Source organism: Taeniopygia guttata, chromosome 5, assembly GCF_048771995.1.
Source record: "Taeniopygia guttata chromosome 5, bTaeGut7.mat, whole genome shotgun sequence".
NCBI classification, from domain to species: domain Eukaryota; kingdom Metazoa; phylum Chordata; class Aves; order Passeriformes; family Estrildidae; genus Taeniopygia; species Taeniopygia guttata.
In genome coordinates this window covers 36,555,275-36,582,439 of record NC_133030.1, presented here as the reverse complement: position 1 = coordinate 36,582,439, position 27,165 = coordinate 36,555,275, and the positions used below count along the sequence as shown (strand labels likewise).

Sequence of the window (27,165 nt, the reverse complement as noted above, 5' to 3'; positions counted from 1 at the left end):
CTTGAAGTACATAAGACACAAATAGGTATAGTGACAAATGCTGGTGAAGGAAAAGCAAGTCCCAAATGACTGCCATGGGGAGTTAATAGACTGAGTCAGAAAGTAAAATTCTTGAATATCCCTTCTGAGGATTCTTTACAGGAAAAAAAAAAATGGTTCTAGTTATGATGTCACTCATTCAGTTATAAGACCCAGAATATTATCTTGAAGTAGCTAGCAGATAACTAAATCTGAATTTTATTATAATATGATTTTAATAATTAATGCAGCAATCAATAGAGTATACTTTCAGAGAGATGATTGATTGAAGTATCCTTTAATTGCACCCTTTAATTAGAATTGATGGCTCACCACCCTAGTTCTTGTCTATTATATTAATAATTACAAAATTGATTTGCTTCCATTTTAATTTTGATCCAGTGAGGAGCTGTGTGGCTCAAATTCACATCCTTGCAAATGAAGGTGACTTCCTGACAGAGATGATATGGCATTGCCTCTTATTTATATGCATGAAAATATGTGCATGTAAACTATAGTTGTTAACGCAATTCTGTTTAATCATGTCCTATCCAATTATTTATTTTAGGCAGAGTGAAAGAGAAGTGGCAACTACTGGGCTGTTTTACTTCTATATTTCCCCTTTTGTTGTTATGTAAAATATTTCTTAGTTAGAGACAATGACAGTGGAGCTTTATAGTGATAGTTGCTGGAATGTCTGGTGGTTGACACAAAAACACTTGAGCTATTAGCATTATCAAATATTTGTTGTTGGTTTTTTGAATTTTTTTTTCTTCTATCTCTCTGCATATATTTTTATGAGGCCATTCATCTTAAATATTTTTAAAAAATGTAGATAGAGACAGCTTTTTTTTCCCTTACAAAATATTTCTAGAGAGGTGTGTATGTATATACACATGTGTAAAGAATATAAAAATAAAATTTAAAATTATATAAAATTATATTTTAAACTCTTCTTTTCTGATGGACAAAGCAATGCCTTACATTCATCATTTTTATTTTTGATTGGCCTACTTTCTTTTTGACGTCCATGTGCTTTAATAAACGTCCAAGGTCTAAAGAATATAGTGTTCTTTTTCTGATACTGAAAAAAAAGTCCAAACCAAATAAACTGTCTGAATCCTTTGTGGTGGATTTTCAGCAAACTGTAATTCACTCTACTTTTCTATATCTTCCAGGTGACGTGTTAGATGAGATACCATAGTGTTGATTAAAAATGTTAGTGTTACCTTGCATAGTGTAAGAGATACTGTAAGAAAAAATTTGTTCTGAATCCTTGCTGTCTTAGACTAGTGATGTCCGTGGATATTCCAGCTTATGATTATAATACAGTGGATTTTTTTTTTTTTTAAATGAAATATCTTTGTCTTCTGTGTGAAAAAGATACTGAACTTTTCCCAGAGAGAAAGCTGGTCTCATTGGTGGTGATATTTTTTAAATTCTGGGGGTTTGTCCTTCTGGATATCCTGCAGGCTGCTTTATTTTATCACGATTCTTCAGCCATACCACTACTTAGAACTTATTCCTTAAGCATTTGAATATCAGCTGTCTTAGGAGATATTATTGAGTAATGGATGGAAAAACCTTGATTATTTCAAGCTGCATTTTCATGTTCATATAAAGCCCAGAAAGCAGAGGAAGAGCTTTTTTGGTTCCTTTCTGATTGGTTATCACTTTGGACACCTGAGTGCACATTTCCTGGGAGCTTTTCATGACTTGCATGGTAGGTAAATCTGTATTAGATAGTTGAGCAGGGTTCAAATTCCTGGTTGGGAATAATGACCTCTAATCACCACTAGCACATGAAATTTCTGCATGTTGCAATTTCTTGCCAAGTCCTTCACTCTGACAGAAGTCAGGTGATGTTTGGCAATTTCTGGAATGAGCATCAGTGTTGCAGACATTTACAAGCTACCACTATACCCACTTTGTAGTGCCTGCGTCAGGGAATTATCTTGAGGGGGTTTCCTGTCATATATTTGTTTTAGTCAACTGTGAAAGAAATGCACTTCTACTAGGACAAAGTGATAAAATTTATTGGGGAAAATAAAATTGACATCAATGAACTCTGAAGCAAACTGACTTGCATTGTGGTATTTGAAGTTTTTCATGTTAACATTAATAAAACAGATATAATTATTTTTCAGAATTTATAACTATGTGGTTCTAGATATACATCAGGAAAAGACAAAGTTGAAGCATCCATTTTAAGCTTAGATTTCTTTCGAATACATACCATACAAAATAGTCTTCAATAATGTGAGCAACACCTCTAAAAAAAATAGTGTGTCTTGTTAAAATGTTGGGAGGTACATTATCTTTAAGTAACTATATTTTGAATTGTATGTGCTAGAGGTTGGGATATAACAAATTAAGAAATACAGCTCTTAGGCATCCAGCTCCTAATGCTGTCTTAATACTTGTGAATCCTTAATTCACAGTATTTCTCACTATCACTTAAGTAAAATATAGGCATATATTTTACTTAACCGATAGTGAGAAAGCAGTTTTCTTGTTGCTTGCTCATCAATGTAAATAGATGTACAAAAAATAGGTGTCTTTCCAGTTGTATTTCGCTCTGATTTTGACCACTACTGCAGAGAACTTTTGCAGAAAAAGGAGAGATTGGAGAAGCATACAAAGAATAGAAAATCCTACCCTACACTAGTTCACAAATTTTCACCTACCCGAGTTTGTGGCATCTACAGCAACCCAAGTCATGTGGATTTAGATGTTGCACTGTTATGGCGCCATTTTAATTAACCAACAGCTTATACCACACTCCTTTCTAGTCTTTGTACTTTTATTTGCATTTTATGTCTGTCTGGTGCTACTGAAGGTAATCCCCAGTGTGTCTGCAAGGAAAAGGTGAAACTGCATTTGAAAGGAGCCTATCTGCTTGGAAAACTTTGTCATTTTTACTTGCATTTCCTTGAGGATTTTTGCTGCAGTTTCATGTAAGTGGCTAGATCTTTAGGGAAAGGAAGCTAGAGCTACTTCTTTGTAGGAAAATCACAAAACCTGGGTGACTGTCTGTTGAAAGGCCTGCCTTGCTTTAGGAAACTGCTGTCCGATGTTAATTATTTTCTTAATGAAGAGAAAAATTTAATGGGATAAAGGAGGAGGAATGAAAGAGGAAAATAAGTTTCTCGTCTTAAAGTTTTTGGGAATTTGTAAAGGACTAATATATTGTTGAACCTTATAGTATCCATTGGAGATGAAACTTTTTTTCACAGGCTGTACTCAGGACAAAATATGAAGGAGGGATTAAACAATACTGCTGCTACACACCTAAGGAGATTTCTTGTTACCATCAAGAAAGAGATCCATGGTAATATGATACTATTTCTATCAACCATCTGAAAATACTACTTTCATTAGTATCTACTGATCATCTTGACAGTGCTCTCTCTGAGAGCTTACTTGCAAAGCGTTCTGTGGTGTTGCCCCTTAATACAGCAGAACTTTAGACTTTAGCCACAGGAATTTAGCTTTGGCACTAATTCAGAGAGTTTCTAGACTCCATTATGATCAGCCCTTTGCACCCTGGATTGCTGTCCTAATCCTATAGAATAGAATATTTTATTTGAAAAAGTAACTTGTAGCACCGGTGCACAGCTGTCCTGTCATGTCAGTTAAAAAATTACATTTCACAGAAGCACAGAACAAGGCAGATTGGAAGAGACCACAATGGGTCATCCTAGGGCACATGGCACAGGATTGCATCCAGATGGTCCTTGAATGTCTCCAGTGAGGGAGTCTCCACAACCTCTCAGGACAATCTGTTCCAGTGCTCAGTCACCCTCACAGTAAAGATGTTCTTGCTCACATTCAGGTGAAACTTTCTGTGCATATTTCTTCCTGTTGCCTGTGGTCCAATTACTTATCACCACCAAGAGGAACCTGGATCCATCCTCTGACAGCCTCCCTTCAGATACTGATAGACATTGATGAGGTCCCCTCTCAGTCATCTCTTCTTGAGGCTGAACAGGCCCAGTTCCCTCAGCCTTTCCCTGTAAAAGAGATTCTCCAGATCTTTGATCAATGTTGACCCTTTAATATGTTCCTATCTGTAGATGTCAACACATATGTAGATTTCATATGTTGATAAAGTCATCTGCTTTGTTTATAGATTTATTTTTTTAGGGTTATTTCTATAAGACCAGTGAATAACACTACCTAATAATTATTTGATTCAATGATAGGAGAAGTTTCATTTAAATAAATTGTGCTAGCAGTGTTGAATTGCACCTGGGTGAATGTAGGATAAAATTTATAATGCCAACTTCAAAAGACTCTTGAGTGGGTCATGGTTGATGATATATTATAATTATGTATGTGAGAAGGAAACATTACAATAATAATCAAATACTGATACTTAATCTGCAATTCTAACAGGGTGCAAGCTCAGGTGGAATGCTCTGTAAAATTGGTTTGGTTTGATTTTAAACTTGGAGAAAACTTAATGAGTAAAAATAATTCTCAGGGAAAAAAAGCACTGATTCTGTTATAATTTAATAATTTTAAATTTTGGGAAAGTGGCTTTTCAAATTTAATCTTCAAACTTCTCTATCTGTGATGATTGCTTATAAATGAACAGCTGCATCTTCGTTGCCACCAGCTTAAATTAAGGTCCCAAAGTCTCATAGGTTTTGAATTCTGTCGCACATTAACAAGAAACATACAAATATAGAAAGGCTCATATTCTAAAACTGAGCACAATACATGCAATATTCATGATTACTAAGGCAAACAAAATACAGCATTACACCAAATGCTGCAGTGAAAAACAGTGTAGAAATTAAAAAGAACTAAATAATTAGGTTCATCATAATCAATAGTCATGTGGTATGTTTTTCATGTATCTTTTATTTGAAAACTCATATTTAATGTCGTCTGCATATCTCATAATTTCATTATTCAATCTAAAGTAGTAGCCATTGTTTAAGGATTTTTTTCTCTTTCTTGTTCAATTTGGTATTGATCTATTAAATAATTTTTTCTTTACTTTGTCATGCATAAGTACCACAGTTATCACTTGCTGCCTTTTTTCCTATTGCTTCAATCATTTAACCATATCTAGAACCCTACAGTCTGTAGTACGTTTTCTTAGGAGAGGTACAAAAAGCTGGGAATAATTCAGGGATTGAGAGCTATTGAGTGCTATAATTATGAGAATTATGATCTCATAATTTTTCCTACTTGAATATAACTGTCATGAATACAATTCAGAATCATCTTGATATCAGAATGTAAGTATCATGGCACTAAAAATTCCACCATGTGTTCTGAGCAGGAAATGCAAATTCAGTAAAAGTAAATATCCATTTTATATAGTTGACACAGTATAGTTGCTCAGTACTCAGGAGGAATTAGAGTTGCAAGAGTTCATTTAAGAACCTTTGTTGTTTTTGGTTTTTTTTCATAAATATATGTTTAAGGGCACCATTTGTGACTGTAGGAAAAGTTCACCTACTTCATTGAAAGGCAAATCTCAAAATGTACCAACCCTAGTTTATCAAAAACCTACAAAAGGGCTAAATAGGCAAATGCACAATAATTGAATTTTGATTTTTACTTAATATATGCATATATTATTGCTTCTGAATAATGATTAGGACAATTTTAAACAAAACACTTGATTTGTTTGATCAGTCTCAGTGTTACCTTGCCTGATGAAGCAACATTGGACCCTTTATAAACATGATCAGCATTTGACAAAGAGATGAACTTCACTCTGATAAAAAAATTCTTATATCCATTTAAAAGATAAGCATCTTTGGATTGGAGAATGATGCTGTGAAATCCTCTGCTAAAGGAAGACATTCCTTTATGCCTGTATTTCCTGTCCCCAGACAACTTTAGGAAAAGCTTCTGTCAGAGACTACATCTTCCTACCTTAAAAAAATGCAAATCTGTAGGGAAACAGTCTTTATTAATTCTGGCTTCATGAAATTACTTGGCTTTTTGTTGTGATTCTGATCTTGCTTTTTCCTACAAGAAAAAAAAATTTAAAACTGCATTTTGTATCATTCAAGAATAAACAGTCCATGGATTAAATGGTTTGAGAGAAGATTAAAAAATCTAGTTAGGCTGGTAAATTCTTTTTCAAATGGGCAAAAACAATTTCCTTGACTTAAAACAAAATCTCATGAATGATCAAAGAATAAGGATTTTCCTGTGTTTGGGTTTTCCCCCATTTTAGGATGTATTAGTCCATCATTAAGCTATTATACGTTTTACAATATTCCATGTTTTTTAGAAATCTAAAAACGATTTCAGAATGAATAGGAATTTCATTTCTATTTTGGGCTGGTTTATTAGTTTTGAGGAGAGAAATATAAAATTAGATTTGGAGAAAAACAGGCAGATTTTAAAGTCTGACATAATTCTGACACACTTGGTAAATAACCGCATTAGGAACATTCTCAGCACTGGTAAAACAGAGGATAGATATGTTGTTATTAATAAAGCTTTTTTCAGTCTGTGCCTTGTTCTGAGTAGGCACAAATTAAAGTTTCAGAAAAGAATATTGCTGTGTATAGCTTGAAATACTATCTCAAAAATTACAAGTTATCACTGGATAGTTTTCACTTCGTTTATTCTTGCTTCTGTTTGTGCTTAGAAACTACTCACTTTATTTCTAGACTAGAATAAATGCTTCATGCTGGGCTTTTTCTTTGAAGTAGTACACAACTCTTCATTTATAGCTGTTCGTACTGGAACCTGTTTCACTTGAGAGGGCAATTTCTAATGTCCTTTGTATGTATTTGCATCCAGAAACATGTGCTAGACATATTTCAAATACCTGTATCAAAAAAGGCATAAAGCATGGATATGCCTGTATGCAATCATTCTTCTGACCAAATATTCTTTAATTTTAAAAGTTGAGCTTTATTTTGGGATATATGTATTTTGTGTATATTTGGGTCAAAATGTATGACTGACTGGTAGGCATTTTGCCTTTGTAATTTATTTGATTTGTGCCAGTTCTCCTCCTGCCTTTTCCTCAACTTTTGCTTTTTCCAGTCAGTTCCCCTGTTAAACAATTTAGACAGCTCCTTTGGTGTTTAGTGTTAGTTAAGAGTCATTAAAAATCTTCAACTGTGCCAGTACTTTGGATATACAAAGTTTAAAATTAATCTTCCCATTCCATTTATTTTCATATAACACTTTTCATATTGTGAAAATTTAACTACTTTTCTCTGTTTTTTGTCACTCAAAATACATTCTTAAAAATGAACATTGTTAGCATTTAAATTACATTCCAAATCTTAGCAAGCCATCAATACTGTACCTTTTCCACAGAATAACATTTTCTAGGTCTTCTCTCCACAAGACACCTTCTTTTTATTCCCCAAAAGAGATGAGTGAGCATGGCTAGTGAATAATGAAGATCTTAAAGACTCCACAAGTAATTAAGATCTGAGGGCAAGAAAAAGTAATTATGTTTATAGGTGGCAGGTATTTTTGGGGTAAAAAAAAAATAGACAAAGGATTGTTAGGTTCCTCAGGCACATAAATGCTTTATGGAATTTTCACACCCTTGTTCAGTTTAATGTACTTACTGCCATTCATTGGCTTGCTAATGAATGTGAAAAATTTGTACTTTATTTGAATAAATGATGCCATCTGAGCCTGTCACAATAATATTTAAAAAGCATATCAGAGCACTGCCACCCACTCTGATGCTGTTATTTCTAGGGATAAGAGATCATAAGTTTTTATGAGCATAAAAGCTCTTTAATAATCCAGTTCTTGCTGGCCAATGTGATCCTGCTGCAGGAGTGCCTATCCCAAAGGCTCTAAATCCTGTACCAGATGGTTTGGGATCTTTGGAAGAGTGTCAGTATTTGTCTCTTCCCTGAGCAGAATTACTGAGCTTCAACTTCTTTCCTGTAACAAGGGAGAAGTTCTGCAGCTGGAGGAAAGGGGAAGAGCAGAGGGATGGTGACTGTACCCTCCCCCCTCCCCATCCCCAACACATGTACCTGCAGTGCTCCTCTGCTGCTGGCTTAGAGAAAATTTATGAGCATCCCTGGTTTAGTGTTAGAGAAGGGAACAGACCTAAAAGATTGTTGAGAGAAGGCACATTTTTGGTATAGAATTCATGCAGTTATAACACAGATGAGGTACCATTCTTGAAGTTCACATTCCTCATTTTTAAATCTGCTGCCATCCTATAAAAATGAGGTCTCAGGCAAATAGAGAAAGGAGACCATTTCACATGTATTTGTATCTGTAGAGAGTCTGATTTTTAGAGGTGAACTTGTCTTTTGTTGCCTATTGAGGAGAAGAACCGGTGAGGTTCTTAATTCTTTAACGTTTCTCTTGTGTTACTGCACAGCAGGGCCATGGAGGAGTATCTGAGCACCAGTAACTTACTCAGATTAATTAGAAATTCCAGCCCATGAGGTGATTCTTGAAAAGCAGCTGTGGAAAAACTCTTATGCCTTGGAGTCCTTTGAGATGCAGATTTCTTCCTTCAAATCCAATAATAAAAACAATAAACACATTGAAATCTTGTACCATTTGTATAAACATTAAATTATTGTGTTATTCTTTTGAATAGTTGAAAATACTCACAGAATGACTGGCCTTTACAAAAGGCTTCTATCTGGCTCAATCAGTACTGGCAAGAGATCTTTTGTTCACTTCATCTGATTCTCATTGGTACTGAACTTCCCAGGGCCATTATATCTACCTTGGCTATTTTAAAAGTAATTTTGTACAAGAATGAAAATAGTTCAGCAAATACCTTTGAAGCAGGAATTTTTGAGTGCTTAGGAAAAAAGAATATGTAGCTATAAAAATAGAGAAAGAGCAACTGTCATCCAGTGCAAAAAGTTGCGAAAGAGTTCTATTTAGAAACAGTTCTGCCTACATAACATTTTTTACTCCTTTTTATTGTAGGCATATGATATGACAAAATATTTATGAATTTATATAAATCTTCTGGTGGGCAGAAATGGATATGACATTGGTTTTTGTGGAAAATATCTCTTTATTAAACTTCAATTTATCTCTTACACCACCTAAATAAATTTACATAATGCTTTATTCCTATACCCAGGATATGTTTTTAATGTTGCTATAGAAATTATTATAATTTTAGCAAGAAGAGTAATTCACTATTTATGTTGTATAAATAGGAAAGCAGTATTATGTTATGTGAATATGTAGTGAGCCTTTGAGGAGCCCTGCGTCTTGTCTAAGTTAATACTTAAAGTTCCTTGTATAATTAAGTGTGAGAACTTATCTTTTTGGGATGATTCCATCTAAACGTAGATGGGATGCACTGTTCATGGATATCCATGTCTTTCTTCACTGGCTACATTGGTTAAGGACATAGATTCTAAAAAACTAAATTTAAGGGAGATTAATGTCATTCATAGAAAAATCAGCAGGACACGCTATAGAAGTGTTGCAGCCTGGTGATCAGGAAGGAGGTGGGAAGACAAAGAAAAATAAGTGTGACATATCAAATGCTTGAGCAGTAATCAGAAACTCTTACCTTCTTAACATATAAACTCTGAACTAGAGTCTGCTGCTGGGGGGCTATGGATTTAATGAAAAATACAGCACATAAAATCTACTATGAGCAGAACATGGAATTAGACTAGCACTTAGAGATGAAAAAAACAGCTAGATACAAAAAGAATGTGGTTTGTGTTTGTATGGGCCTATTCTGAATGTATGCTGTAATGACTGCATCCCGACGGGAACTCATCCTGATTTTGATAGAACACTCTTAATCTGAAAGCAAAGGGTGTGGGTATCCTTGTCTCTCTCCTCATATCTCTGTACTATAATGCAGAATAGTTCTAATGATGCACTTGCTATAGCATGTTTCTTTACATTTTATTCCTACCTGGAATTATGCTTGCTTCTAATGTCTGCCTGGAATGCTATAGATAAAGGTGATTTCTGGCAGGATCATGACTTAATTTACAAAACATTCATTAGTAATAAGCAGACTCTCAAAACACTATGTTCCCCTGGTCACTGTCAGTGTTTACCTGCAATATATGGGAAAATGTGACATGCAGTCACAAATATTTTAATAGAATTTCTAATCTAAACTTTGAGTATGACTCATTTACCTGAAGTTTGGTATTTGCTTCCTCTAAACAAATAAATGTCAATGGTTGTATTACGTGATTTGATTTATTGAGCAGCTCAGCTTATTCAGGGGGATTTTCCAAAGCTTTTTACATGCTCTAAAACTATGGAACTTGAGAAATATTTTTAAGGAGAAAAGCTCCTTGGTGATTTCAGCTGTTACCACTCTAAATTAAAATGTATCAGTTCCTACAATTTTTCAGAGTACCTATTTTACTGTTTAAATGGGTGGGTTTTTCCTTTTGGTTTGGTAATTGTACATGTAGGAGGCATTATGAACAAAGGTTCATATTACTATAGCGTAGTATAAAAGCAGTAATTGTCAACTGAACGTCACTTTGCAGGCAAAAATAGTCTCACACTCTTTTGTGAATAAAAAAAATAATTCCAGATATGTTGGAAAACATGTGCTATTTCTTTTATTTCTATTCTGTGGTCCCCTTCTAAAAATAAGGACAGTTATTTTCTTTTCTCCAGCCGATATGGTCTTCTGGTAGTATTGTGTGTGCTTGGTTTTAATGAGTTTGAAAGCTTTAGTTATCATTCATTTTCACATTCTCACAAAATTTCACTACAGGATTTTTAATAAATGTTTACTTATTTAGATGGTTACTGATAGGGAAAAAATAGTAACTCTGTGCAATATTCCAGGCACTGATAATCTAAAAAATACATGAATAATCAAGTTGTTATATTCTGATTTTTCCAAGTATCATAATGGTGAGCCCATTTCCTTTTGAAAAAAAAATAAGAAGCATATTGAACCATCAACCATTTTACCACTGTTAAGGAAAATCAAAGCAGATTTCTTTTTGTTAGCAGAGAGTACCATGCAATTTAGGACTCATCAAAACTCATGTGATTGGTTTTTATGGTTAAAAAAATTGATTTTACATCAATCATGTAAATAGCAATGCTTAAATTAATTTATTTTGTATTTTGTTTAAAATCGATGTTTTTTTATAGTCTCATTTTTTATTATAAGTATTATGATAGACTCAGGTGGGTTTTGATTAAATAGTAGTTCATTTGTTATAGATAATTTTACAAATAATATATTAAGACAAAATTTCCCAAAAAATTAATAAAAGTATAGTGCTTCTGTCCATGGTTTGAGGGCTTTCTTATTTCTGGTGCTTTTGTTGTCCAGAAACATGCTTTCCCAAAGCATAGTTAGAGTATATCTAATTTCATTGCAGCCATTTGGGCATCAATTTGTACACATACGTTCTCTGTGAGTGTTTCTTATCTAAGTAACACTCCTACATAAAACCATAGAAAGAAAAAAATCTCTGGCCTTTTCCTTTGGTTTTGGAGATATTTACCACCTTTTGCAGTGGAATCTTTATTTTTTATGAATAATGCTTAAACAAACTAGTTGTAATCCTGTCTGTTAACACATGACAGTGTAGTAATAATAGTAATTCTTCATTTGCCTTTATGTAACTATGTTTCTAGGAAATCATCATCAAAGTGATATCTGATACATAACAAAACAGTTTATATTCAAGGGATTGTTTGCTTTGTAAGATGACTCATCATCTCTTCTAAACCTTTAATAGTGATGAGGTTTGAGATATTTGTTTTTAATTCCATGCTTTCTCTCTCACATGGGAATAATCTGTTTCTTTAGTCACAACTACATCAAACCCGGATTCATGTGATTGAGCCTTGTGACCAAATCACAACGGATTGTAAAACTTGTTTTCCTATAACTCAGAAGATTCATACATTTCATAAGTTTTGCAAAATTTTTTAACTTGATCCATTTCAATATCTGAGTTCTAGTGAAAGTTGTCACCTATTCACTCACAGTGCAATAAATTGGTATATATGTGGGTATGAATAGGTATGTGCACACAGATGTGCACAGCTGTCCACGTCATACCTAAAAGATGTGTTATTCACCCGAGTTCAGTGGTCAGGTTCTTCTGCTAAGGGTGGTAAGGCTTCCTGTGAACACACCCTTATTTGTGTATGTCCTGAGCAAGCAGCTCCAACATTGTTTTGTTAGGATAAAAACCAGAGCAGGACATCAATGCCCTAGAATTTCAACCAACCCTCATTTCCCCTTTCAGTTTGGGAGGTCTGGAATCATCAGGCTTTGCTTTGAGAGATGCCTTTCTGTCAGTAAGAAATATGGGTACAGAGTCTGTGTTAAGACCAGTTAATTCTCTGTCAAGAAACAAGGTAAAAATAATAGGGGAGCGAAATAGGAACTGAAGAACAAAACTGTCCAGTTGAGATTTCTGTAACACTTCACATATCTGTGGGATGTTCTTATGTGTTGCATTTAAGACTGTCCATTTTATCATTTATGTGACAAAGTTTTTTTTTACATCTGTTGAAGACCTTGTAAGATACTTCTAATGCATTTGAATAAAAAAAAGTTTTTATTTTATGACTTTCATTTTCTGAGGCTTTATGCAAATGAGCAGTGGAAGTGTTATATCCAAGAAAGAGTTTGTCAGAATTTCATGTTAAGCAAGTTACTGACAATTTTTAGTTTGCTTGGGAATAGTGTCAAAGCACAGTCCTCTTTTATGAAGGGGTTTGCAAGATCAGTTTTTGGCTGAGTCAGTCTCTGTGGTGTTTCATAGCATCCTACTCTAACAGCCAGTTGATCATGGGTCACAAAAATGGGATATTTGGTTTAGTAGAGTGCTGTGCTGGGAATTGTCAAACAAAAAGCTTAATGTAAATGAGCAGATGAGAGACTGTAGTGCAGCTTTCACTTAGTTAAGGTTTTAGCTTTGGCTTCTCTCACAGGTTCTCCCTTTTAGTATGAAAGAAATTGGCATGCTATACTGGAAAAGTACATGGAGATTTAATTAGTGGATGTATTGGGATTACTCTGGGCTGCTATTGCATTGTGCTTTTTAGGTTTTGAAATACACTTTAAGATTGATGTAAAAGCCCAGTGTAAAGTTTATAGAGTTACATAAATGCCTGAGATTTCAGAAAGGTACCATGCATTCCCCAAAACATTTCAGCTGAGAAATGCTTCTTATTTTCCGAAGACACAGGAACACATTTAACATTTAGTGAGCATTTCTGTGAAACTCCTACACACTGAATCAGAGTCTTTAAGTAAGCATTTTAAATTTTAGTAGCAACCATGTATAGATGTGTGCCAGTGAAGTACAGAAATGCAAACATCAAAAGCATCAGGATCATTTATCCTGTTGCATGTCCTGCCGTTTATTCTAATGGTTGCTTTAAAACTTGTACCAGTTCTCCAATAAGTAAATAACATTCTCAGAGGAAAAAATATGGTCTGTTGTTTGGAAGTTCTTGAAAAAATTAGTGTGGTGTCCAAGGATATTTGCCAGAAGTAAAATTTTAGATGGTTACATGAGGAAAAGTGAGTTCTTAAAGTTATTGCAAGCCTGTTTATGTTTTAGTCCTAATTTGCTAGATATCAAAAGAGTCTTTTGTCTATTTTCCTATAAATTGTGTGATGTCTGGTAATGGTATCACTTTCCCGTCTCCCATGGAACTGTAGAGAAAAAAGAAATAGTCTATATAATGCTGTGTAAAAAAAAGGGCCCAAAAATGCCCCCCTCTAAACTAAACAAAATAAACTAAAAAAAAAAACAGATAAAAGTTTCCTTTTCTCTCTGATGGTTTTGCAAATAAATATTTTTGGTGAGTGAACAGGCAGGGTATTTTTGTGCAATTAGATTCTGCCTCTTATTTGATAAGAAAATGTTAAAACCCACACATTCAAATTGAATTTGGATTTTGGTATAAGGGGACAGAAAAAACTCTGCCCTTGCTGAAAAGTAATTTGAGGCTCTTAGAAAAAAACAAAACAAATGATTGTAGAAACATCAGCAGCATGTTTTTGGAATTTCTTTTTCCAATTTATAGCCATATGCAAATTTCTGCTATAGATTTTTTTATTATTGAACGTATATAAAACCATTTTTCTGGGTTTATTTAATGTGCAGGAATGAAGATCACATTTAATCATTGACACATATAATGGCTCTACATTTAGCCATTATATGTGTCAAAATTATTTTTCTCTTGTGTATGTTTTGTATCTTCATATAGTAAAGGCAGTGTACAATACTGCCTTTACTATAGCACATAATTCAGCTGTAAATAATTTTTTAAAAGAGAACAATTTGATATTGTGTATGCTTACAAAACATAAATAAGGGTAGTGAGTTTTGGTAGTTTGATTTTCTTTGCCAGCTATTTCAAAAATTAGTTCTGTATTTTAAATACATATTTTGAAAATCATATGACAAAAAGTATATATATATACATGGCTGAGCTTTTGTTCACAGAAATGTGAAAAAAGGATTGGATAAAACTGCTAACTGAAAATTATAAGCAGTCTGACACTTTAATTCATACACTAGAGAGCCCAAAAGCTCTTAAAATGACAGAAATTTCACCAGTGTTAGTGATTTGTAGGTTTGTATTTACTATACAGGTTGGTCATATAGCTGGCTGTTTTTCTTTTGTATAATTCTTGTAAGTTATTGTATTCTGGTATCTGAGTGAGAAGCTAGTACAGTTGTGAAGGAATATGACAACATTTCTTCAAAAAGATTAAGACAATTCAAAACTGTATAGGTGTACAATTTCTCCACATTTTTTAACTTTTACATTTTTTGCATACATGACTATCAAAGGAAATGTGCAATTTCAGACTTTAACTCCGTGTGAGATGTGTTTTTGCACAATATTATTTTTTCATGGGACAGTGATTTCTGCTGCTACATCCTAGTTTATACATACTGAAACGTAGCATGTTTGGTCTGAAGTATTACATGCAGCATAATTTTATTATGCAGCACCTTCTAAAGTAACACAGATTGCAAAACACCCTTTAGTCACTTGGCGTCAAGCGTACCGAAATTCCTGTTTAGCGCGGAGTGTTCTCCATTCAGTGTTTTCCAGGAGCCGTCCCTGGTGAGAGCTCTCTGGATGAGGCTGGTGGCTGGCCCGTAACCCGAGCCATGTTCTGTTTGCCTGTGTTGTCTGCAGAGCCGCACAACACTTACATTAGCTGCATTGATCAGCCCACCTCACATCTCATCGTTTAGGAGACAATTAATACTACCTTGTAAAGGCTCCCCAGAGCATTTCCTCGGAGCTGGATTGCTTTACACACAAACCACAGGCCATGTTTGCAAAAGGGGATAGAGCCAAGTAGGAAAAAGGAAAAACACATTAAGAAAGCTTTGTCTAGGAACCAAGTTTCATTTGCTGTGGTGACTTTCACTCCTGTCAGTCAAACTCCCTTTTCTGAGAGAGCGTTTGGGAAAGAAAATTAGCTTTTTGTTTTGGCTTCAATATTTTGAAGCTGATTTGTTGAAAATATGCTGTAAGAGGTCACAAAAATATTTTTAAAAGCTTCCTCTTGAGAAATATGCATTTGATTGGGAAACTTTTATAACTTGCAGTCAAGAGTGTGAACATTCTAATTTTATATTAAGGACATATTTTGAAATATTGGTTGACATGTTTTAATTCTAATTTTAATTATTTTTAAATAACATCTTTTGATAGACAAAAAAAAAAAAAAAAGAGTGTGTTTATCATTCTTTCTTTTTTGCTGTAGTGCTTCTACCAGTGTTGAATTTCGGTATTGCCTGATACTAAAGATAAAAATCAGATTTTAACTATATGTGAATATGTTATCTTAAGAGCAGGCAAGGCTCTTAGTGTGCTTCTTCATCTTTAGGTATTAAAGTATTTAATATTGAAGATCATCCACAGAAGCAGGTGAAGAGCATCAACTGATAAAATCCAATTATTTTCCTGGAAATTTCTAAGGTTACCGTACTGTTCTCTGTTAAAGTCTATGTTGAACTCTTATAAGGAGCATATCTTAAGATGATAGAAGCTGATTATATAAACATAAAATTGATAGGAAGGGAATTTTATGGGGGAGGTTTCATACCACTCTAGTACATTAATCTGTCTGATTCCATGCAGGTTGTACAGTGGAAATGAAGACAACCAACATATGGTGAATTTCAGAAATTGTTGTCAACTTATTAGTATTTGCCACATCATTACATTGTCATTTTCATTTTCTTAGGTAGAGTAAGTGTGAGAAGAGATTAATTTGTGACCTTATATCAATAGTATTTACTAGGAGTATATAAATTAAAAATATTATTTTATTTATTTTTGTGCTAATTCCATGGCTCAATTTTGTTATTTTGCTCCGTCTCTCCATAGTCTTAGAGAAAAATATGCACTGACAGTGAATAGATATATATATATTTGCAATAAAATCAGTATTATGGTATTACTGTATTTTTAGGAATACACCAGTATCTTGATAGTTTATTTTATAATCATCTTCTGTTAGTAGAACTGTTCTACCAGTATTTGAAGACAAGAGTGAGGTGATGAATATTAAAAAACTGTGTATGTTGGAAGTGTAAAGAATATGTTTTTGAAAGTACGGATTATGTGAAGTTTTAAGGCAGTTTTACTTGAGTTTGTAGGTTGTCTTATATTGGTATTCCTGCAGAATGAAATTGGAAACTACAATATTCCTTTTTAAGTTGGTTTTGACGGTTTTGGGGAGTTTTTTTCCAACTCCTGTCAGATCCTGTTTCTCAAGTCAAAACTGATTTTCTGGAACCTATTTAAGTGTTTTAGTACGTGGAATGCAGAACATGGATTGTTTCAGTGAAGTATCATACTCTTACCCTTAGGATTGATACTGGGAGTTTTTATATTTGTTTAGTGAAGATGTATCAAACTGTAACCCAATATGTAAAATACCCCTTGTTTGTTATACAGTAAAGCCATATAAAATCATCTAAAACCAGTCTCATCACAAAAAAAAAAAAAATCAAGGAAGTATTTTTCCACAGTTCTGCATTCATCTTCAGCCATCCTGTAGAGGTTTATAAATAAGGAATCGATAGATAAGAACTGGTGTGGATTTTTTTGTAGCCCAAACAGAACAATTTCATTTTGGAAGAAGGTTATGAGTATTCCGAGTGATATTATCCAGGCTGACTTGGAAAATTAGTGATTGTGGGATCTACACCTATAGTTGTTTAAAATACCTTCACATCATCAGTATGTTATCTTTCACAAATCTCTCATTTGTACTTTTAGGGAGCTATTGCTCATTGGTTTTGCAGCATTGCCTTTCAGTGCCATCTTTGTGCCCTAATAGAAGCAGTTTGTGGGACCTTGAAGAATCCACACCATTCAGATGACTCTTGGTATTTGCAGGTACTACGGAGCGGGTGTGTCTGATCCAGGGAACAGTCGAAGCACTAAATGCAGTTCATGGCTTCATCGCAGAGAAGATTCGAGAAATGCCTCAGAATGTGGCCAAGACAGAGCCTGTCAGCATCCTACAGCCTCAGACCACTGTTAACCCAGACCGCATCAAACAAGTGAGTTTTTGCTTGGGAATAGAGAGTCACAGCAGCTCCTTAGAAGTCTTAAAGCTTTAGTGCTGAAAGGGGTAAACATAACTTGTTCTTTAAGAAAATGTTGTTTTAGACTTTATTAACTTGCTGGTACTCTTTTTTCCTTGTACTTACATGTTCTATGTTTCTCAGCAGTTCTTTTAGACAGTGTTTTATAAATTCCAATGCCATGCTCTAATGTGTTTTTTTCATAAACTTTTCTTTACTGTATAAGGTGATAATAGACCTCTGGGTCTTAGTTCAACATTGCTAAATTTTAATCTTAAATGGTGAACCCTATGTAAATCTTAAGTGTTACTAAAAATAACAGATTAACTGAATGTTCTCTACATTTATGTATATAAATAAAAGAAAAAAGGTAACTTCTTTTTTAGACCCTAAATTAGATAACTTAAAGTATTGCCTGTAAGAACTTTAAAAGATAAGGATAATTTACTTGGGAAGTTTTTTACAATTTCATTTTATGTTATTTTTGAGCATCTTTTTGCCTATTTTTTACTGGTTTCACTCAAAATCTTTGAGTACTGCAAAAACTATTTGCAAGCTGTTACTACCCTAGTTCCTTATTCTTTGATTTTCCATACAAATTTTAATTTTAAAAATTTTGCTCTGTAAGGACATATGTATCATATAGGATTTAAAGTTATTTTCCATTGCATTGAATAAGAAAAGAATGAAGAAAGAAATTAATGGACATTAGTAAAATTTTGTCTTGTCTGTCTATCCTGTAGAGGAAAGATTTTAGATACTCATCTATCCTATGTGGGAAAAGACTGTTTTGTCCTTCTACACTAGTAAGGTTCAATTTCCTATAATTTGGTAACTGTGTGCAATTATTTTACTCTGTATACAGTGACATATACAGAATGCTTATATAAAGATGTTTTTGAGCAGGATGAGTTTGGAACAGACTGCTTTAGTTGGATGAAACTGTGCATAAACGATTTATATGATTTCTAATATTTACTACTATTTATTTTATTATGTATGCAATAATTTTGCATACTAATTACTCTAGATAATTTATAAGAAAATACTAAAAAGAAAGCCCCCAATTTTATAAGATTATAAAGTTTATAAGTTTCTCAATTATTAGACGTGAAAATGATTATACCTGAAAGAGAGAGAAAGATCTGAAAATGATCTATATTTTGAGTGGCTTTTCTGCTGATAAAATATTGGATTTTATGCCAATATTTCTTTATCCAGTTGGACATGAGTGTTCTGTTATGCAATAAAAAGTGTTTTTCCCCTTTTGAAATGAAATGAAGCTAGTTTTTAGGTAAGTCAGTAAGATCCTGAGAAACCAGATTACAGAGCTCTTTAGTGCAATGCCTAAATAATTACTCTCTTGTGTCTGAAGATGATATATCTTGTTGTCCACACTATTTCTTCAGAAAATGTATTTGCAAAGTTGTTGAGGTTGTTTTTATTTTATTTTGGGGGCCTGTTTTTTGATTGGTTGATTGGTTTGCTTTGGTTGTTTCTTTACTTGTTGCTGTTTTTTGGTTTTTTTTTTCATTTTTTAAATTTTTTTTTCCTCTTTTTTGAAAGTTTGTTTGGTTTGGGGTTTGTTGGTTTAAAATGCTAAGTTCCATTAAATTCTGGAGGGATGGATTAGTGAATGCAGTCACTGCTAATGAAGTTAAGACAGATTAAAGTACAGTGTATACTAGCTTTGCATCTTAAAATATAAGTATATTACTTGTATACATACAGGTGTATAATACAATGTCAAATATTTGGGGATATGCATGTGCATATGTTAAACAATTTTAACCACAATGAGTTGTTTAAATTCTCTTTTAATGAGGCAAATCTGTTAATGATAAATTAATACACTATAAATATTGACTCAATCTAAAATTGACTCAAACCTAAAATCCATTATTTTTACCATGAGATGAAGTTGTTAGCTTAGGTCTTAGGTAAAATTTGGAGCAAATGAATCTTTCCTTCAGTGTCAGATTATACTGTACCTTAATGAAAGATACAATACCTCGATTTCAAAATTTAGGAGAATAATATTTTCTTAGAAGTTGCTGTGATTTAGATCTCCAGTGTTCTTATCTTCTTGAGAGCACAAATATGACAATTTTATTAAAATCATTAGTAAAATTTTTAATACTAGTTATTTTGAGTGTTTTTAAAATAAGCCTTTTTATTTGTAATTTCTTATTTTATGCAAAATTTTACATGGTTCTTCCTGTCTTAGAATCTTGCCCAAGAACACTGACACACAAAATATTACATTGCAGATTGAAGAAAATTTAAAGGTATCTGAAATAAAAAGTTTGACCTTCATTTAGGAACTCTGAAAATATTTCAGTCAAAAAGAAGATGTAGTTGTCTCCCCATGAATAAAGATACCAATAGTTGAAGTCTTGCAAAGCCACTCTGTCTGTATGAGCATGCAGCTCTCATTTCTCTGTTGGAATTTCTCTGTCTTGGGCTGCTTTATCAACACTCACCCTAGGGAAGGGAGCTAAGAAAAAAAGTTTCTGAGTTTAGAGTCAATGAAGAAAGGCAGTAGGTAAAGCCTTTGCTGACTACTTGAACTTCAGCACTTTCTGTCTTCTGGTAAGGCACAGGACACAGAGAGACTGACTCTGGCCTGGCATTTCTCCTTACTAATGGAAATCACTGTCTGAACATTCTTACCCTTTAACTTCAGCTTTTCTTCTGCAGAAGATTTGAAAGCAAATCTATGTGCTTCCTTTTGAGCTTTCTCCAGGTTTTTTTTTTATGTCTCTTCTAATGCTTTCGACTTATCAGTGGATACCAGGGAGTTCTCTTCTCCAAGTAGGTCTGATAGATGTTTAATTTGCAAATGTTTGTATCTTTTATATCTACACAACATAGACAATATCCATGGATGTCAGTCATCTGCTATTTCTATAAGTATCACTGAACAATAACAAACAGGTTCCTATGCCCTTTTTCTTTCCAGAAACTGCTATGAGCATTTAGCCTCCATTTTCTCTATTTATTAATTAGTGTCATACAAACTCTTCCAAACCATAACATAATTCACAGGAACAAAACCATGTTTTCATAAGAGACCATGAATGTCAGCTGTTTAGTCTTTGTAATCAGCATCCAAAACTTTACATTTTGCCTCTAAATTAATAGCAACTCTTATAAACAATGGAAAGGGCTGCTTAAATTGGTTTTATCACCTGCTTCAGAGATTATTACAACTTTTTTGTAGGCTAGTTGAATTTTCCTTCCAGCTTTCAGTTGTAGCAGGTAGCAGATGTTTTAGCAGCCTGTCCAGGAAGCACATGGAAACAGAGATGGCCATTGCCAAACTGTGCATTTTATGGAAGTAAAGAGAACCTATCTTAAAAATAACTGTTCTTCAAGCAGGAGTTTGAACTGTTTGGCCTTCTGAGACCCCTTCCTATCTGAATGATTCTTTGATTCTATGAAATGTTTAAGTCTTTCAAAACATAGAAAAGGATTTAGAATTTCCTCCTTGTAAATCTAGGGTAAAACTTTCATGTATAGAAATTCCAATTGAAGCTTTTATTGGAATCAGTTTCACTTCAGCGTTTTCAGTAGATAATTAATGTCTCATGAGTTAAATTTCTGTTTATTAATCATAGTCCCAGGTATTTTATTCAAAATCTACAAAAGATATTGTCTGAACTCAGACTTGTTATTTCATTTTCCTCTATTGAAAACAATTGCTTTTACTCCAGAAATGTTGATCAACAACAAAAAAGAAAACTTAATAGTTTTTAAATAAAACCTTTTTCTTTCAAATGCCTGTATAGAACCTGAGTTGAAGAATACGCAGCTGAAAATATTGGCTTAAATGGAGGAGAGGATTGTTGGTTTGGATTATGAGTTCTTCAGACTCTAAAGGCTCAGCAGACTTCATAGAATCATGGAATGGTTTTAGCTGGAAGTCAAATTAAAGATCATCTAGATCCACCCCCTGTGTCAGGAACACTAGACCAGGTTGTCTTATCCAATCTGGCTTTGAACAGTTCCAAGTATGGATCATCCACAATTTCTCTGGTTAACTTCTAGTGTCTCACCACCATCACAATAAGGCTGCCCCCTGATATTGAATCTAGATCTACCTGTTTCAGTTTAAAAACCTCATCCCTTGTCCAGTCACTACTCTACCTGATAAAAAGTCTGTCCCAATCTTTCCTATAGGCCCCTTTAAAGTGATGAAAGTCTTCTCTAAGATCTCTAAGAAGCTTTCCTGTCTCCAGAATAAACAATGCCAATTCTCTCAGCCTGTCTTCATAGGACAGGAGCTCCAGTCACCGGTCATCTTTGTGGTCCTACTCTGCATCTTCTCCAGCAGGTCCATGTTTCTTCTGTCCTGAGAGCCCCAGAGGTGGATGCAGCACTGCAGGTGGAGTCTCACTAGAGCAGAGGGACAGAACCACTTCTCATCCTCCTAGACACACTTCTGGGGCAGACTAGGGTGCAGTTTGCTTTATGGCCTGCATGTGCACGTTGCTGGATTGTATTCATTCTTAATCTACCAACACACTCAGATTCTTCCTTCCTTAAGAAACTTTCATTGGTTTCTTAAAAAGCCTATCCTTTCTGAGAAGCCTTTCTTTTCTTTATCATCTGTTGAAAAAAAAGTCTATCACCTAGATGAATCTTAATAAACTGTAGAATATGAGAAATTTAAAGTTTTAATTTAAACAAAAATTAAGTAGCTTCATAGATCACAGTGTCATCTTTTTATCTAGTTAAAAACTTCTCATAAACTTTTTTCACTTGTGAACAGAGGTGAAAAATCACACCAGTTATCATTCTGCAATGTATAATAAGATAGGCATGGGTCTTCACAAGTTTCAAGAACAAAAAAAAAGCTACTTAGTTCTGTATGTTGAATCCAGTGGCTAAAGTTTAGTATTCCATAAAAATATGTGTACTTTATCCTGTCCTTTATGTGCTTAATTCTTCTGGCACATCACTAGTTTTATTTTCTGTTTCATTTTGGCATTGTTGAATATAATATCAATATTTATTAAAAACTTTGTCTATGAATGCAGTCAACTTTGTAGCTGTTAATTAACTCTCTGTGCTTCAAAAGTGGAATGAGAATAGAATATTTTGTTGGGGGGTGAACAGCAGCATTCAACTTCACATAAATTTTCAGTGGTGTTTAGATTCTTCAGAAAATTCTTATGTCCTCTCATACCTTCTGATGGTGTATCTTTCTGTATCCCAAAGTATCCCAGAATGAAGAGGTAATCTTCTCTTCTAGAAGGAATCTTAAGCCTATATCTTATTGGATTTCTCATGGCTGTGCCTAGTTACATACTTCAGTTTACTGTTATTTCTATGTAACAGCACCAGGTCTTGTAGAAGTTCTCTGTTACTGTGACAAGTTTTGATGAAAGAGGAGGTCCTCATTCTTTTTTGTCCCTTTTTCTGTAATAGTAATTCTATATTGTTCCTTTCATCCAGAGTTGATCTGGTGATCTGAACGGAACCTGGTGGTTTGCTTCAAGATTTTTATCCCATCTTGTCTTTGACAAAACATGAGATAATCTTTCTTCACGATCATACTTAACCATACTTATTTCCTTTCTCAAAGTCAGGTTCCCAAGAGTTCAGATGAGTTACCTCTTAGCCTTTTTGTTTCTCTATGTATTTTTCCCTATGCCCTGTCTCTTCTTCCACTCAGAAGCAAAACCAATGCAAAGAGACTGTCATGAAATAAACATATATTTTATTTATTCTTTACAGAAATGAAAAGATAGGAAGAAAATATAGATCACTGAAGTCATCAAAGTAGCCTTTTTACAGTCTGAATTGTAAGCAAATTATTAATCCTTGATTATTTCTTTATCCAAAGTATATTTCTTGAAATGTGTTTTGTATTTATACAGTCATCTTCTATATAAGAATCTTTTAGCAAAGTTACAGACTAAAGGAGATCACAGCAGATGTGAAGAAAACTCTCTAGCAAAGCAGCAGTCTGTTAAGAAAGGCTTTTTTCTGAGAGTGTTGGAAGTCTAGTAAGGCAGTCTTGTAGGTTGTTCAGAAAAGTGCGGCCTTGCAGTTTTCTCTGTTTCTCATTTTAACTGCAGAAGGTCTTAAACTGTTTAATACAATTTTTTTTAAAGATAACACCTTTTCCTAAAGTGCATTAAAATATTGACTTAAGCAAATTAGTTTTATCACAGTAATTTCAGTGATTAAAAGCACCAATATTAATATATGCAGGATTGAAACTCAGTATTAGGTTAGTCTTAATAGTTATTTATTACAGGTAATGTTATTACCAAGGTTTCCTTTGTTTGGCAAGCTCTGTAGTGAGAAACTAGAAAATGGTAAGCTGTGAATACAGTCTCACCTTCACATTTAAATGGTGTTTTTTCTATGCTTTCATATCTGTAACCCTGTTTCAAATATTTCATTTTCTGCCTTTTCTTTCTAATCCTAAATATATAAATGTACTAGTAAGTACTGAGAGTTAATTGTCTCAGTACAATTTTATTATTTATTACCCATGGTGTAAGTATTGAAATTTCATTAGTGTAAATATGTGTATAAGGGTGTCATACTAATCAAAAGAGGACTCGGAGACCTTTTGAAACACCATGCAGATGGACTGTATGTAATCTATATTGCCATGGTACAAGTATATCTTCACTATGTTAATCAAAAAATATCAAGAATGGAAGTGCAGTGATTTGACCATATTTCTGCACACCTTTTAGTGTGTTGTGCTCCCGCAGAGAAGTCTCCCCCTGTACAGTTGGTGTTTGAGCACAAAAAAGTAGCAGTATTTTCTTGGGCTTTCAGAAGATGCTGCAACTCAAGTATGACTGAAACAGATTTTTTTTTTTCTAAAATTAGGCTCCTTTTTTAAATACTTAAAATATGTTTTCTCAAACACGTGTTCTAGAAGGGTAAAGTTGGAACAAACACACTGTAATCTGTAACTCATTGTCTCATAAGTAGTAGGAAAGGTAATAATATTTAAGAAAATAGAGAAGTTTAATTTCATCATGGCTTAGATTATACTATTCAAGAAACACCTTAAAAAACACTCTATGAGTTTTAGAAGTGGTGTATGGTAGAAATTCTAATTTTTTTTTTTTCTATAACATTGTCAGTAGCCAACCTGCAATTTCAGGAAATCCTCAATTACTGTATGGAAGTAGCAGACTCAAAAATTGAAATTTGTAATGTAAATTCATCTTACAATTTCTAACCTATTTATACATCTTATTTTCAGAAACCTAACTACTAAATATGAGTGCTTGCCTAATACTAAAGATTTGCCAATTTAAAAGCAAAACCCCAAAACATTCTATGCTGCATAATAAGTCAGAATACCGAGTCCTATCCAACTTTCTTTCAGAAGCAATTTTGCTGAAAAGTTTTTGCAAAGCAATTGAGACTGTATAATATTTATCAGCCAGTGAAAATTCAATACAAACTCCAAATGCCTGTTTCTGGTGGGGATGTTTTAATGTTCGAAAAATCACTTTGTGTTATTTTGATATGAGAGAAATAAATAGGTGTATCTCCAGAATTATATGGAAGCATGAAAAGAGATTAATTCTTACAAAACACTGTCAATGATTTTTTATATATATATGTATGTGTATACATATATATATATAGATATAGATATATATATATATATAAAACTGAAAGTAGTTTTTTCAGTAAACAGTGTAAGAGAGATCAAGCCTCAAATACAAACCTGATATATGAAGGAAAAAAGCACCCAAAACACAAGACAAAAAAGAATTCTTTTCAGTATTTTGCAATTTTTTTTTTTTAATAAAAGGTGTTTTTCATAGTTGATTCTTGTTCATTAATACAGTCTGCTTTTAAATTTATTAATCTCTTTTTTTCCATATTTTAAACAGGCTTTTGCTAAAATAAATAATGAAATGCTTCTACTTAGTAGATGTCATAGTCCAACAGTCACCTGAAATTAATTTCATCACTCCTTTTTTCGTCATGGCCATATATTTCTGTGCTCTATGCTTTAGATTGATATGAATTGAAATCTGAGATGTTTCCAGTTTCTTAAATCATCTGTGGTATCAGTGATTATCATTATCCAGTGTTGAAGTGTTCTACATATTTCCCTATAAATCCACTAGTTAAGTTTGATAACAACTGTGAAGAACAAACTATTTTTCCTTTTAATAAGCAGCCTAGCACACCAAAACATACAGTACCATATGTGCTAGTTAGCAGTGGTGTTGATAACACAAACTATCAGTTTTCTGAAATACTCTAGTCAAAATATATTAGCATTTCTTTTTCTTTTGGGGATTTTCAGGATGGAAGTTTAATACTTAGCTATAATAAAGAAAACCTATTGGGACAATAAACAATTCTCCATTCTTTTTCGTTAGATTTTTTTGTTTGGTTTTTTGTTGGGGTTTTTTTTTGTATTTTTTTTCCTGTTTAGTCTTAAGTGATAAAAATCAGTTAATTGTAATTTCAGACTTTGGTGAGAGAAATACTGCATCATAACACTAAAATCAGGACTATAATTCTATATCTGAACAAGCTTAGCTTGCGTACTACTGTGGAATCAGACACATCTTTTGCTAAATAATTCTAGGCCCTCACAAATGGTCCTCTCATGATGGTCCCATGTTTGGTACATAAAGACGTGGGTAAATCCTTTATAATTGCCTTGATTTTTACAATGTGGGGTGCCTGCTGACCAATAGCAGTTTGCCAAACTGCATATTTTTTATAAGATCCTATACATTATCATGTTTTCTACATAACCATCAAGAAAAGAGTCCCAGTTGATGCTTAAACTGTTTTTGTTTTTATTGTTTTACAAGTTGGAAACACAAAATAGGGATCTGTTTCTTAAGGTTTTATTTTTCCTGTTTTGACTGCCTGTTTATGTACAAACTATGATAAAGGGATCGTCATGCTGTTTAACATACATCTAAAATATTTGTGTGTGCATATGTACAAGCCCATATTTTGCTAATACACAACTTTATGCATTCACAGTGTCCCAGCTTTCTCATATGCATTAAGAGTTTTAGTGCAAAAGTATGTATACCTATTTTATGAGGGACTGTCAATGATTGTAAGTAACAGAACTGCTGAAAGTGTGAAATTTTGCTTTATTTATTTCTAAATAGTTTTCATTAGTAACTATATGAGCATTTGATAAATTCCATTGTATAGCACTTTAACACTTATTCTTGACATAAAAATAGTGTAATTTTTGATATATTATAATATTTATATATTGCAAAGATGTCACAAACATGCTTTGAATAAGTATTGTATGTTATGTTTTGAAAATTGGAATTTTACTTTTTTACTACATTTATAAAAAAAATAAGAGTTTTTCTGTCACAATCTAATACTTTTAAAGGAGAAATGTGTATATAAAATTTTTAAACAGAGCAGTGCTTTTTTAATATGTTCAAGAATTAATGTTAAGCGTATGTATATTATTTAGAAAATATTATCAATAAATATGACTCTTAATTCTTTTTTGTGTTTATTTTGAACACAGAACTATAATAAGCTATTGACCTTTGCTCAACTAAAGGAACGTTTTTAACAATAATCATAAATATTTTGTAGTTATTTGATATTAAGGTAT

At 33.3% G+C, this 27,165-nt stretch overlaps 1 protein-coding gene across 8 annotated transcripts in view; it reads left to right on the top strand.

Annotated features, from left to right (window-relative positions):
- Positions 1-27,165, top strand: part of NOVA1 (NOVA alternative splicing regulator 1) — a 140,641-nt gene that overhangs the window by 87,047 nt on the left and 26,429 nt on the right. For all 8 annotated transcript variants that reach the window (XM_002200502.6, XM_002200503.6, XM_030274573.4 and 5 more), the window contains one exon: positions 17,365-17,531. In XM_002200502.6, the coding sequence (XP_002200538.1) occupies positions 17,365-17,531 (167 nt within the window). The remainder of the gene's footprint in view (positions 1-17,364; positions 17,532-27,165) is intronic.